Here is a 14,015-nt window from a genome sequence, read left to right on the forward strand (position 1 = left end):
TGCGCGAGGACAGACTCACTCGCCGTCCCATTCGTTCCGCAGCGACGAGGGCTCAATTCGGCCGCCACCGGTGCGTGCCCGGCCCCGACGACCGTCGCCAGTGGTACCGTAGTGCGGGTTGAGGTCGCTGTAGGTGACGGGCAGATCCGACTCTTCGCCGCTGTCGTTGGCAGGGCTGACGGCGTTGACAGCAGGAGATGCGGCGGAACCCGTAAGGAGAGGACGAGTACGCTCGCGCTCCTCGATAGGGCGATCAGACAGGTGGCTCCAGCTCTGCGCCCACCAGGCATGTCTCCAGTTGCTGGCGCTCTGCATGAAGAGCAAGGTAAGAACCTGGGATCGTAAGAGGTCAGTTTTGGGGTATGGTGATAGTGCCAGAGGTCTAGAGAGGGTGAAGGAGGGAGTCAGACCTGCAAAACGCCGACGGCGAGTACGACGGCCAGATCAATGGCCGAGTTGGACAAGGTGGCATCGCGCCACGGACCGACGCAAGGGGTGTCGCGACCGAAGCGCTGGGCGCACTGTACGTTACCGTTGAAGGGCCATGTGCGGTCTTTGACGCTGTTCAGGCCACAGCAATCGAGGCTGTCCTGGATGCGGCGGATGGAGGAGGCGTCCTTGGCAGCAAACATGCGCTGCCAGGCGGTGGAGAGGGCGCAGTTGAGGGTATCGTCGGGAATGGCGGACTGCAACAAGAGGACGGCGATGGCTGTGGTCAGGATGCCCTGCAGAGCCTGTAAAACTGTCGGGAAGATCTGTTCGGTGCGAGCGGCCATGGAGTGTCGGGCTTTGAAGAGCAGTCGTGGGTAGTAGAAGGCGTTTATGGTGCCGAAAACGGGTAGCAGGATGGGGAGAAAAGACAAGAAGGGTGCGATGGGAAGGGAGAGTCTTGTGCTCGAGACATGGACGATGCTGCGAGAAGTGGTCAGCCTAGGATAAAGGTAACGAAGGGTGTTGCGGATGCTCGGCATGGTGACTTACATGGCAGTCGTGACGAGCCCGGCGGAGATCTATATGACAGTACACACGTTAGACATATGGAATGGATACCTTTTTTTTTTCTTTTCTGTCTATGGCTTGATATGGCTCAGAATGTGCTGCCGCTTACCAAGAGGAACACAATGCCCGGATTGACCAGCATGGTGGATGTTAAACTCGGTAGCAGACACCGGAGGGTGATTCGGTGGCGGGTGTTGGATTAACGTCGATGGAACAAAGCTGGCAATGGAATGAGATCAAGAAAGTAAGAAGGACGAAAGAAAGAGACGAGGGGGGGAATCAGTGATGAGAGTCCAGCTGCGCGTGTAAATAGTGCAAAAGAGGAGCACCTCAGATGGCGCGGTAAGTTGTGGCCGTGACGATATGGAGCAGACGACGAGGATGAGGAGAAGAGAGGAAAGAAGGTGTGGCGCTGGTCGTCGCCCCCAAAAAGGTCAATCAAACAGGGCTCCCCCAAGTACATACCTACCGGTAGTAACTTTTCGATCGCTGTGCTAGGGCGGAAAGCTGCTGGGGGCAAACAAATCACGGCACCCATCCTAGCACCCCCAAGCCGCCGGAGCTGCCCTAGCTCCCCCCCTTGAGCTCCCCCCTTGAGCCTGAGCCCCCCTCCCCAGTCCAGTCCACACCACAGAAGCTGCTTTGCTCCCTTAGCGCCATGAACCCTGGCAAAAGTCAACGTCATGAGCAAGCTCCCCCGAGAAGCTTATTTATTCTCTCAACCCAGCACGCCATAGGTATCTGCACGACAATTGGTACGTGTACTCGGTTCAATCTGCTCCAGCATGCTGAGCATTGTTGCGGTTACACGTATTGTACTACTGGGTACTACTGTACTGTACGTACACCGTCAGCCGCCCAGACAGACAAGCAGACAGACAGAGAGACCTCTGGGTGACACGGACATCCTTGGCGACCACCGCTTCCGCTGCTGCCGGAGGCCGCTGGCGGTTTGACAGGCTGGCAGACGTTCAACCAGTCAGTCGACATGCTCAAAGGAAAGAGTGGGAGAGGCATGTCGGTGTGTCGGCCGACCCTTGTTTGCCCCAGCCGCGGCCACCCGTTCCTCTCCATGGCTCGGTCGTCGGACCCCGGGTCTTTTCGTGTCGATCTAATGCCTCGCTTCGTGGGTACGCGTGCGTTGTCCACGTATGGAGCGCCGCACCCGCATTTGGGCAGTGCGGGTGCGGTGCGGTAGCGTTGCCGTTGTCTAGGACGACGACCCGACGATCTTTCGGCGGTGTGTAAGCCCAGCTATCGACGGATCCGGGAGGGAGCGAGCTACTTACGTATGCTTGTAGACGCCGACAGATTCCTCGTCGCTTTTTTTTTTTTTCTTGGGCATCATGGGACGGGTGGGTAAACTAGTGATGACGACGATGAGAGCGACGGGTTCTGCGGAAGGCATCCCGATTCCGGCATCGAGATGGTGCAGCTGAGGGGCTTATCCGCACTATTTTTGTGCCGCAATAATTCCTGTGTAAATTCCATGTAATCATATCGGACATGTTTGTATTGGTGCATCAGCTGGCCCCCCATTCGCTTGCTGCTGCTTGTCCTTCCGCCTGCTGGTCTAGACCCCTTGGCCTGCAATGTACATGCTGCCGGATGCATGTCGTGCTCGCCAATGAGACGGACCGTGCGATGGTGCATGACGATGTGGGAGGGGGTTTTGGTTTGCGGGCGTGGGTTCCGTTGCGGCCAGAAACCGAAACATCTCAAATGCCCTCGTCAGTCCGTCGACATTATCCTCCCCACGTGCTCCTCCTCCGCGACACATTACTCAACCTCGACGAGTCAGGAAAATCAACGGTGGGGGTGGGCGAGCGCACACTTTGTGTCGATGGTTTGAATTGTCCGTGCCTTCGAGGCGCCTCGCCTTGCTCCGCGGGTGGCCTAGACTAGCTGTAGAGTCGATTAGCGATGGGCATGACTCTAACTCCCTTTTGCATGAACATGGCAAAGTCAAATAACCGGGGATTCTCGTAGGGCTGGGTATCAAGTTTACGTACGAGGCATGCCGGTAGACAATACCCGAACTGAGGTGATTCAGTTTACAGGTTGTGGCAACGAATGTCAAGGATGGATCTGGGTGGACGCACGCAGCTGCAACTCGCCCCGTGACAGGACCCACAAGGCTGAGAGGGTCCCGTCCCCCGCAAGCCGTTCCGGCTCAAGATGCCCAGCCGGTAAAACATGTCGCCCGAGACCCGAAAGCTGACTATGCCGCCAATGGCGCGCCGGGGAGTCGGCATTTGCCATTCTTGGCCTTGACGGCTGCTGCTAGTTGCTCCACCAGGTAGTTATGTAGTGTAGGTAGTGTAAGAATCTAGAGAGCGCGCTGATCAAGCCTGGTGTGGTTGTGCCACGCTGGGGGTGGTGAGCTGAAATTTACCAATAACCATGGCAGCCCATTTTTGCGACTGTAGTAAATCTGGTTGAATATTGAATGATTATATCCAAATACGCATCAGACTGTCCCACTCAGCATCGCTGCGTGTTCCTGAGCATAGTTGAGCTGAAGACTCGACCTGGGAGAGACACGACATGCTCAAACCTCCCCCCCTTGTCGTCTCATGTACATTGCACCTGCCTACGCAGTATGTAGGTACATAGCAGTACTGTACACGCACACAAGTATCCACGCTACGACCCAGTCTAGCCGAAAATGGACCTAACCAGCATGTATGATTGGTCAGAGCTAGCCGACAGCCTGCTTATCTCATCCATCGTCTCCATAATATATGTCCACAACACGACCCCTCCATCATCGCAACGGCGAGCAGGAGCTCCAGCTCAGCTCAGCTGCACTGGGAAAGAGGGGAGTGGGAGCAAGCATGGAAAGAAGGAAAGAGCCAACGAGGATGGGCGCCACAGTGACTGCGACCTTGCGCGGCGCACATCAGCCAAGACTGACGTCGTCTCTTCCTCTCTCTCTCTCTCTCTCTCTCTCTCTCTCTCTCGCACACGTATCTCCCTCACTACTTTCGTTGTCTTTCTTGGCTGGTGTCGCATTCTTCATGCAATCAATGCTCATTCCCTGTTTGCGCTCCTCTCACTCCTCCTCTTATCCGGCGAACGCCTTTATTTATCCCCAGAGCTTCACAACGCAACAGGCCGTACTACGCTATTGACACGACCGACACGACCGACACGACAAGCATTGCGCCGCGTCTTGACCTCTGAAACGCATCACTTCGTTTCTTTTTAGATGGCTTCTCTCACATCCAAGTTCGCCAACCTGAATCCCTTTTCCAAGTCGGCACCCGAGGACGAGGAGGAGCTTGGCGATGCCACCGACAACACCACCCTCGCCGGTGGTGGCCACGCCGCCCGCGACTCGGAACTCAAGCACCGCCTCCGCGTGAGCCGTGCTCTCCGCTCCTTCCTTGCCGGCCGACACGTCATTTCGTCCGAGGACGCGAACCTCGATTCCGACCACGCCAGCCCCGCCCTGCAGGCCCTCGTCGACAAGCCTCACATCAGCGTGCCGCCCGAGCTCATCGACAGGTCGCACCCCCTCCCCGAGTACTTTATCAGCTCCAGTCACAACACCTACCTCTTGGCCCACCAGCTTTTTGGAAGCTCATCGGCCGAAGCCTACGACGAGACTTTGCACGCTGGTGCACGCTGCGTCGAGATCGATGCCTGGGACAACCCCGACAACAAGGAAGAGCCAAAGGTCACCCACGGTTACACACTGGTCTCTAACATCCCCTTCCGCGCCGTGTGCGAAACCATCCGCAATGTCGTCGACGAGGAGGCCAAATCGCCCGAGCTCGCAGCACCCATTCTTCTATCCCTAGAGAACCATTGTAACCCCGAGGGCCAGCTTCGTCTGGTCCAGATCATGAGGGAGGTCTTCGGAGACCGCCTCCTCAGCCGAGCCGTGCGCGATAAAGGCCACGCCGAGCAAGATGGCCAGGGGGACCACGTCCGTCTCCAAGATCTAGGCAACAAGATCGTTGTCATCGTCGAGTACCACTTCCCAGGTGAACCTGACGACAGCAGCTCGAGCTCGAGCGACGACGATGAAGACGAGGAAAAGAAGGCCCGCCATGACTACAGCGCCAAGAAGAAGGAGGCCCCGCCCTCCCTCATCATCCCGGAGCTCGAGGAGCTTGGCGTCTACGCCCAGTCCGTCAAGCCTGTTGACAACTCTTGGTACGAGGACACACTGCAAGGCGCGCCGCACCACCACCTCATCAACGTTTCCGAGTCCGGCCTGGCCTCCCATATGCCCGAGGCCGCCGTCAAGATCGCCAGCCACAACGCCCACCATCTCATGCGCGTCTTCCCCAAGGGCACGCGCATCTCGTCCAAAAACCTGCATCCCGTTCCCTTCTGGGGTGTGGGCGCCCAGATCTGCGCCCTCAACTGGCAGACTTTCGGTGCTTCGATGCAGATCAACGAGGCCCTCTTCAGCGGCTCCCAAGGTTTCGTCCTCAAGCCTGCCGAGCTCCGGTCCGGCGGTTCAGGCAAGCTGGGCAACGGCACAAAGAAGAAGCTTCGACTGCACGTCGCCGGCGCGACGGATATCCCCATACCCTCCGACCGCGACGACGACGAGACGATCAAACCCTACCTTACCTGTACGCTTGTCCATCCTCACGACCTGAAGATGGAGCCTCCCAAGAGGAAAACGGCGGGATACAGACAGCACAAGCTCACCGGCTTCTTACACAAGGGAGAGAACCCCCCGCCCACCGACCCGCTGTGGGACGAGGTTTTGGAGTGGGAGTACCAGGACAACGAGCTCGTCTTCCTGCGGATGCTCGTCAAGAGCGATGACAGCTTCTCGAGGAACCCGATCCTGGCTGTTGGCGCGGTGCGATTGCTCTATACCGTTCCTGGTTGGGTCTTTATCCGGTTGCTGGATCTGAAGGGAAGGGAGACCAAGTGCTCTATCCTTGTCAGGTTCGAGTTTGTGGATGCCTGAGCGCGAATATGGGCGATACTTTTTACGTTGACAATGGCTGGCTCCCCTCTGCAGCTCATGCCTCGAGTTCCATATGCTTTGCGCCGAGGACCCTCGCGCGATTGATCTATAGATTATGTTTATATGAAGGATCATGGGTACATAAACACAGTCAAAACTCAGTCAAGTAGTCCCGTCTGCGATGCTGATAACACGTTGTATAGAGAAGCAGTCGTCAACACAGCTGTGTCCTAGATCCTCATTGCCTGGCCTTAACGCTTACCATGCCAAGATTGATAATATCATTTCTCGGCTCCATCTTACGCGGGCGATAGCAAGAGGCCGTCTGGGACAGGGGTTAGATCTGACCTTTCGATCGTGGACTGGGCGATTTTTTTTATCAGCCTTGACCGGAGAGAAAAGGGTACTTTTGTTCAGACTAAACCTGTCTCGTTCCAGGCAATGGGAGATAGGTATAAGAACCCGTTTATTTCCCACCCCGATTGTATCCTGGGCCCCGTAGCCTCTGTGTCGATTGTGCACCCGCTAGATATCTCGACACTAAAGAGCCTGCCACCATTAGAATCCCGACTATCGCCGCCACCTTCGTGAGCGTTTGCGCCGTCTCTGCCCAGGGCAGAAGCTTCACCGGCCCTCGCGCATCAAGTGCCTGGCATGACTTGGCGTCGATCCCGCTTCTCCCACCACAGGAGCATGCCGCAGTCGCGATCAACTCCACGGCCATCGCCGTCCTTGGAGGCATCACGGGGTCCTCGGCGACGGGCGTGTGGAACAACACCGACCTCGTCACCCTGTATGACGTCCCCTCGGACATGTGGACCCCCGCCGCTCCTTTGCCCGTGGCCCTCAACCACCCCAACGCCGCGGTGGTGGACGGCAAGATCTACCTACTCGGCGGCCTCGCCGAGACGTTGGACCAGAACGGGACCTGGAGGGCGGTCCCGGACTGCTGGGTATACGATCCGGCGCGAGACCGCTGGGAGCCCGTCACCCGCTTCCCTCCCGGCACGGAACGGGGCAGCGCGGCCGTCGGCATCTTCGGCACCAAGATCTACCTAGCAGGCGGCCTTCGGTCCATGGAAACAGTCCCCGGCGGCACGATCGCCACCGTCGACGATGTATCGGTGTACGACACGGCGACGGACACCTGGACCCCCCTCGGGACTCACCCCCTGCCGCAGCCCAGAGACCACGCCGGCGGAGCCGTCGTCGCCAACGTGTTCTATGTGATTGGTGGCCGGCACGTTGCCGGGGGGCTCCTCGCAAGCGACTCTGTATACGTCCTCGGCCTCGCTGCTCCCGACCGCCAGGGCCGGGCACGGCACGGCGGTGTTTGGCGGCCGGATCTACACATTCGGCGGGGAGGCAAACCTTCAGGCGGCCTCGGGGGTGTTCAGCGAGACAGAGGTGTTGGACCCGGCGACGGCATCATCATCCCGGGGGGGGGTGGCCTGGGGGTCTAGTCCGGTCGACACGGCGGATATGTTCCGCCCTTGATTGCGAAGCTACTTCAGTTCAGACCCAGATATGCGGCACATATGCTGCAAATGCCGTACAACAAGAGCGCTGGCTTATTGTACCCATGAAACCAGCCATCTACCATCGAAGCCTCCATCTTTCATCTGATGCAAGACAGCTCTCCAATTCGCGATGGGTCTGTCGTTCTTCCCGGGACAGTCTCTTGGAATTCGCAATGTATCGCGTCCAGGATGTGACCTTGTCGCCGAACCATTAACCCTGCGTTATATAGAGTGCAGTAGCCGCCGCTCACTCGTGACCTTTTCCCTCCCCCTCGGCTTCGCCGGCTCCGCGGCATAATCCGACCGCGGAACCCACTGAATAAACACTCGTGGCCGGGGGTGCGGGTGCCAGAGTGGCGGGCGTCTAAGCCATACGGTATCCGCGGCACTGTGGGCGGCGACTAGAGTAAATAGCTTCATCCATCGTGACTAAGAAAACTATACCCCTCCCCCCCCCCCCCCCTATCCTCCTTTGGCCTGCTGGAAATCCAGGCGTCTGGGCCAGAGCACACCGCGAAGGATCCGGGCCTCCGGGGCCACCCTTGCGTGGCCTGGCGGGCCGCTTTCGGCCAGGGTGGGTCGGGCCCGGGCTCGGCCTTCTTTTTCATGTCGTAGTTTTTTTTAGTTTTTTTTTAGTTTTTTTTTTTTGCCGCAGGTAATAAACGTTTTAAACGAAACAGGCCGACAATGCATGTGCGGAAACAAACACTTTCTCAGGCGTCCATCGGCCTTTGCCGAGCCGATCTATCCCTTTTTTTTTTTTCCAAACCCTCGGTGCCGCCGTGGACCCCGAATTATGGTCGTATAACGGTGCCGAGACGGAGAGTCTGGGAATGTTTATTGACCCAGAGTCTAAAAATTACACAGCCATCATTCCAAGAGAGGATTGCCGGACTGGGAAAGAAGAAGAAAATAAGCTCTTTTAGACGTGAAGTTACACGGAGGAGCCAGTTCGTAAAAGGGGGCAACAGGGGACACCCGGGAGGGAGGCTGAGGATGACGGGGGGGCCACGTACACGGCCGTCTTGAAACGTTCAGACGACTCGTTAGTCGTTACTGACTAGCTGTCAGATGCTTTTCTTTTTTTTTTTTTTGTCGTGACGAGTTTCGCCAGACCCCGTTTCGGTCAACAATTAACTTGACACACTCACTCAAAAGGGGGGAAGGGGTGGGAATCAGTTCATCGTGATGGGGAATGGTGAACCCTATCGATTGAGCTACTCCAGTTGTATGTCTCTCACCACCTCTCCATAGTCGCAGCGGCGGCATCAAGTATATAATCACAACAAAGGGATGTGAATGATTAATATAAGATCATTCAGACTGAATTTGGAGCTAGGCTTTGATTTCTCTGGTTATTTCTCGAGTCATCCAAACATATGAATGGAAAAAAGAAAAAGAAAAAGGCTGTCATCACCAAGCCCTCGGGAATCAGAAATTCACGCCGGCGCCGCCCTGCGTCTTGAACGTTCTCGTGACGCGCGGGTCCCACTTCATCTTGTTCTTCCTCTCCATCTCCTGTTGCCGCTCGGCCTCGAGCTCGTCGATCTCGGCAAAGTGGCGCCGCCCGCCAAAGGGCCACCGGCGCTTGCGGTAGAGCATGCCGATGACGAGCCCGAAGATGGCCACGCCGCCGACGGAGCCCAGGGCGATGGGCAGCGCCGGCATCAGCTTCACGCCGCCGCCGCCGCCGCGCGACATCTCCGCCTGGCTCGGCTCGGCGATGCCGCTGGGGAGCGGCGTCGGCGTCGGCGCCGGCGCCAAGATGGACGTGGCGAGCGTCGTCGGGACGGCGACGGCGGACGAGAGCAGGCTGCTGATGATGATGCTGTCGCTGATGCTGCTGCTTGCCGGCAATTCTGACGACGGCGGCGCCGGGGCGAGGGAGGGCGTCGGGGAGGGCGTCAGCGCCTCCGGGACAGAGGTCGACAGCGCCGCCGGGATCGAGGTCGGTGAGGGCGGCGGCGGCGTGGCCACCGAGGAGATGATGAAGGTGGTCAGCGGCTGGGCGGACCGGGAGGGCGCGAGCGATGCCGGCGGCTGTGTCGGTGCCTGTGATGGGGTTTGAGGCGCCGTCGGGGTGTTCTGCCGCGCGGGTGCGGTTGACGATGCGACCACTGCTGCCGCTGATGATGTTGAGGGTGATGCTAGAGTTGCCGGTGATGATGATGGTTGTGGTGACGCTGACAATGTCGATCCCGCCGGTATCAAAGACGTCGTCGCCGGTTCTGTTGCCTCTGCGCTGGCTGTGCTTGGCGTCCCCGTTCCGGTGACGGATTCCGAGGAAGGCGCGTCAACGTCGAGCCCAACGTCGAGCCCGAGTCTGACGCCGGGCAGAAGGCCGGCCATGATGCAGTTCAAGTGTCTTGCTCGGCGGAGAACGGATGTCGTATTGCGCGGGGAAAGGCGGTATAAGACGAGGCGAGTATGCAGTATACCCCGGTCGTGGATGTTGGTGTCGTAGCGTCGTAAGAAGAGGGTATAATCTCAGTTGTTGCGTTTCGTTGGCGCCGAAGCCCGGATTAGAGAGATGTCCTTAAGAAGAGTCCCTTGTTTCTTTTCGTGTAATCCGTCGATGGAGGCCGAGGCGGGATTAAGTGGACCAATGTCGAGCGTATACCGGCGGAGAGGTGGTGGTTGATATGATAGACGGAGAGGGTGGTGTGTGGCCCGGCCAGGTCAGGTCGTCGATGTAAGTCGTCCAGCGGCTCAAACAATCTTGCCTGTACCTTTTTTTTTTTCTTCCTGCCGACTGAATCAAGGGAAAGCTCGGCTGTCACCGTCGGGATTTTCTGTTCAAACAATACAAATTAAACAAGAAATAAACATAACACAGTGATGGTCCCGAAAATATAACAAAGGAACCACGGTTCGCCTGTCCGGAAGAAAAGAGGGCTGCGACACATCTTTAAACAATGTGTGGTCACGTCCCGCTTCCTCCCCCGGGGGTTTCCCTTGCCGACCTTCGGGCATTTCGTAGAATTGGTGTGATGCACGCGTACCCGCTCCCTCTCTCTCTCTCTCTCTCTCTCTCACACACACACACACACACCCTCTCTCTCATACTCTCACTCTCACTCTCACTCTCTTACACTCACTCTCACATAATCGGATGATGCTCCCTCCCGCTTTTGCTTCGGTCCCTCGAGAATCCATGCTCTCAATCCCCCGAGTAACCTTGCTGGCAGAGTTTACGCTGACGTGACACAGAGTTGGGACAGCCACCACCCAGAGCACCCAACGACAGCAGCGAAGAGGGACGAGGGATCTACAGGGGGTCGTGTCCGTCTCACAATGGTATTGATCCCTGCACGCCAGCTAGAGGCTCAAGCGCGGCTCCGGTGTAAGCACAAGGGAAACCCCTCTGGGTGGTATTGGTCCCGCATCCCCGCAGGGCTATCGCCAGACCATGTCAGACGTGGAACGTTTGGGTTGATATTCGCCAGGCCAATGAGGCCCTGGATTCCCAACGCCGTCCCACCTTTCGCTGCCTCCCCTGCGGTCAAAACCCCTCGGTTCCAGGTTCATCCCCTTGTTACCCCGTTATCGCAGATCAGCCTCTTGGGCATCTAGGTGTCGCCTGTCATACGGCGTTGGCCCTCGGAAGAAAGGGAAGAGAAAAACTGGGAGTGAAATAAAAACAAAATAAAGATAAAAAAAAAAAAAGGGTAAGAAAAGCCCACCGGCGTTGCATTCTTCAAGTTGCACTGGCAGTTTCGCTACCACTCAAGCCTGTCCAACCTGAAATAAGGTAAACTGGGTATCGACTCCTCGTTCCCAGAGACCAGACTATTGGGAAGCGGCCGACTGCAACCTCTCGATAGTCTCTTATTCTTCTGTTCATTCTTCTTCTTCTTCTACTCTCTTCCTATCCCTGGCTTCTTCGTCCCATTTCACGCCGTCAGTTGTTAATCGTTCCCTTTAATACAGCATTCATAGAGAATGTATGATCCCCGCTTCACAACGTTTCCCCCGGCCCCCGGCGTTCCAACACTCCTCGGGGTTTCTGACAGGCGGGGCAGAGCTCTTCGCTGATACCCTTCCGTCGCCAGGCACCACCCCATCAAGGGGGTCTTGTCGTTCGTTGGTGATCTCTGCGGCTCCCCGGCAGCCTCGGCGACGGGATAATTCTCTTGCTGGGTTGGGCCTCCCCCGGCCTGCAAATTTCCATGCAACGGTCGTCAGTCGGCTCAGGACGCTGCCGAGTTGTTCGCATGAGCGGGCTCTCGGTCGCTGTCAAAACGCTCTCGCGGGTGGGCGAGCGGCTCGACGGTCCGCCCAAGTCCTATATAACCAAGCCAGGCCCTTAATTCGAACGGCGAGCAGCCCGGCTCCGAAGCTATGCGTTCCATGTTGCCGAGAGTCTTATTCTTGGCAGGTCATAGAACCGCCTTTTCCATGATGCTACACAAGTCCATCATGTGGCCGTCCGAACTATTCGGCCCAGCCCAAATAGGGAAGACATAACTGTAATGGCTTAAGACGGGTGCGTCGGCCGGTATGAAAACTGGTATACGAGACTGCAAGCCGTTTGATGCTTCGATATACCAACCTTCCCATGACCCAACCCCGAATAGAATAATTGCTTCTTCCTCTCACCCTCGGACGCAGCATGAAGGACAAGGCTCGCTGTCGGACAAGAGCCCTCCCGAGCGACCTCACACCTAAGAATAGCAACTCCTCTAATACAGAGTCGGCGGAGACCCCCTCGATGAGTTATGGACGCGAAGAGGCATCTTGCAGACCTCATTGGTTATCTTTCTTAGAGCCTACCACGTACCTATACCACTCGCACAGAATTGGCTGTGACGTACACACCTTGACCGTGCTAGTACCAACATCCACGAAGAGGCAAACAAATAGTCTCTGTAAACCCCTGTCTGCCCAGAAGTCTGTGTTTCGTCTGATGAGCAGACAAAATATGGTCATCGCACCTGCATCCCAACCCTCCACGGGAAATCCTAACCCAACTACCTACCTTCTTCATGACACCGGGGCTCCACTACCAGCCCCCGAGGCTGACAGGCGCGTGCGCCGAGTATCTGATCAGTCTCAACATCTACTCGGCAACTCAGCTTCTGGGCCAGATCATCTCATCTCGCACACACTCTCTCACTCTTTTGATCTTTCAAAATGGGTCATGATGAACATGTATCCCTCCCCCCCACCGATTGACTTGCTTTCGAATGGTTGAGGTGGAAATCACCACCCCCTGACCGCGGAACAACTCCCCCAAAAGGAAGAAAAAAGGCTCCAGAGAACCAAGAAGGAAACCGACGATCACGACCCGATGATGATGCCTCCACGTGACCGTGACCGAATCCCAGGAGCCCGCCGAGCTGTCGGGGCATCGATCCAAGATCATGGTCCTTCTGCCGCGCCGCCGATCTTGAACGGGTGGTTCTCGGTACTTGCGCCGAATGCATCACCAGATCAACTCTGAAACCTCTCGCTACCATTACGAATCCTCATTTGTTAAACTCAAGAGCCTCCCCCCACCCCCAGAAGGTGTAAAAGAAGATAGCCAATTGTTTGTTGTCGGAAAGATTTCGATCGAAGGAAAAAAAGAAAACAAGAAAAAGGAACAAAAAAGGGAAAAGAAGATCCCGTGTCGCTAGGCCATGAAAGAGTGACGCGTGGCGAGGTGCACCAAGCCAGTGCCGGCCCTCCGGGCCCCCAAGGGTTCAGCCCGAACAAGGGTTTCCCGCCTGTTCCAAGAAACATCGGGTTTCACCTTGCGATGAATTGTACCTCGTCGGCCCAGTCCTTTCTGGGTGCATCTTGCGGGCTAAACTGGGAATTCTCCAAGAGTTCGGCCCATCGGCACGCCTGCTAGGCTTGTTTGGGGTGACATCGCGCTGTTGGAGAAACGCACCTCTCTCAGGGTATTCCCGGCCAGGTGTATCGTGCCATTAAGTCCGTCCCCCGCCCCCCTGAATAAGGCTGGCGTACAATGTTTCGATCTGAGATGGAGGGAGAGATGGGATTGTATCGCATCAAGTTCATCGCTTTCTTTTTTCGAATGCGACCGCTTCGCGAAGATGCCTCTTTCAGGACGCCCCCACACAATATGCACTCTGGCGAGTAGAAGAATCGAGACGAGTGCGGCGCGCGATCAATAGCACACTGACCATCTTCACCGGCTTCTGCTTATCGGTGGAAATGAGAGAGGCCGAGGTGCCAATGGATCCTGCGTGGTGTTGAGTTTCTTAACTCATCAGCTTTCCAACCTGTCTGGTGTAATCAAGTCACTCAGCTGCTGGACACTTCCTGCCAAACTGCTCACCTGTGAGACACGTCAAGGCATTGTTTCGTGGCGAGGAATCAGAGTAGCGGTCGAGTTTGGCGTACCTGTCGCCTTGGAACGCTCTGTTTCCATCCGAGTCACCAGTGTCGAAAGTTACCAAGATGAGGTCTCCTGCAAACTTATCGTTTGCTACGTTGAGCTGTTGATGTCTCATACTCATACTTTAGGTAGACTAATGGGAGTGCGTAGTCACTGCCAGTAAGTAAGCCTTCAGCGCCTTGTTGACCTTACCGGGGTAAATAGAAGGATG

At 56.7% G+C, this 14,015-nt stretch overlaps 3 protein-coding genes across 3 annotated transcripts; 2 read left to right on the top strand and 1 right to left on the bottom strand.

Annotated features, from left to right (window-relative positions):
* Positions 1-15: 15 nt before the first annotated feature.
* On the bottom strand, positions 16-971 carry GLRG_06883 (tetraspanin; the record flags this gene model as incomplete). Its single annotated transcript, XM_008097423.1, has 2 exons — positions 16-333; positions 411-971. 2 exons carry the CDS (start codon positions 969-971, stop codon positions 16-18), a joined length of 879 nt encoding a protein of 292 aa, XP_008095614.1.
* Positions 972-4,210: 3,239 nt separating this feature from the next.
* On the top strand, positions 4,211-5,938 carry GLRG_06884 (phosphatidylinositol-specific phospholipase C; the record flags this gene model as incomplete). Its single annotated transcript, XM_008097424.1, has 1 exon — positions 4,211-5,938. The coding sequence occupies one exon, from the start codon at positions 4,211-4,213 to the stop codon at positions 5,936-5,938; it is 1,728 nt and encodes a 575-aa protein (XP_008095615.1).
* Positions 5,939-6,379: 441 nt separating this feature from the next.
* On the top strand, positions 6,380-7,401 carry GLRG_06885 (kelch domain-containing protein; the record flags this gene model as incomplete). Its single annotated transcript, XM_008097425.1, has 2 exons — positions 6,380-6,390; positions 6,468-7,401. 2 exons carry the CDS (start codon positions 6,380-6,382, stop codon positions 7,399-7,401), a joined length of 945 nt encoding a protein of 314 aa, XP_008095616.1.
* Positions 7,402-14,015: the final 6,614 nt, after the last annotated feature.

The sequence above is a fragment of the Colletotrichum graminicola genome, assembly GCF_000149035.1.
Source record: "Colletotrichum graminicola M1.001 genomic scaffold supercont1.26, whole genome shotgun sequence".
Lineage (NCBI taxonomy): Eukaryota > Fungi > Ascomycota > Sordariomycetes > Glomerellales > Glomerellaceae > Colletotrichum > Colletotrichum graminicola.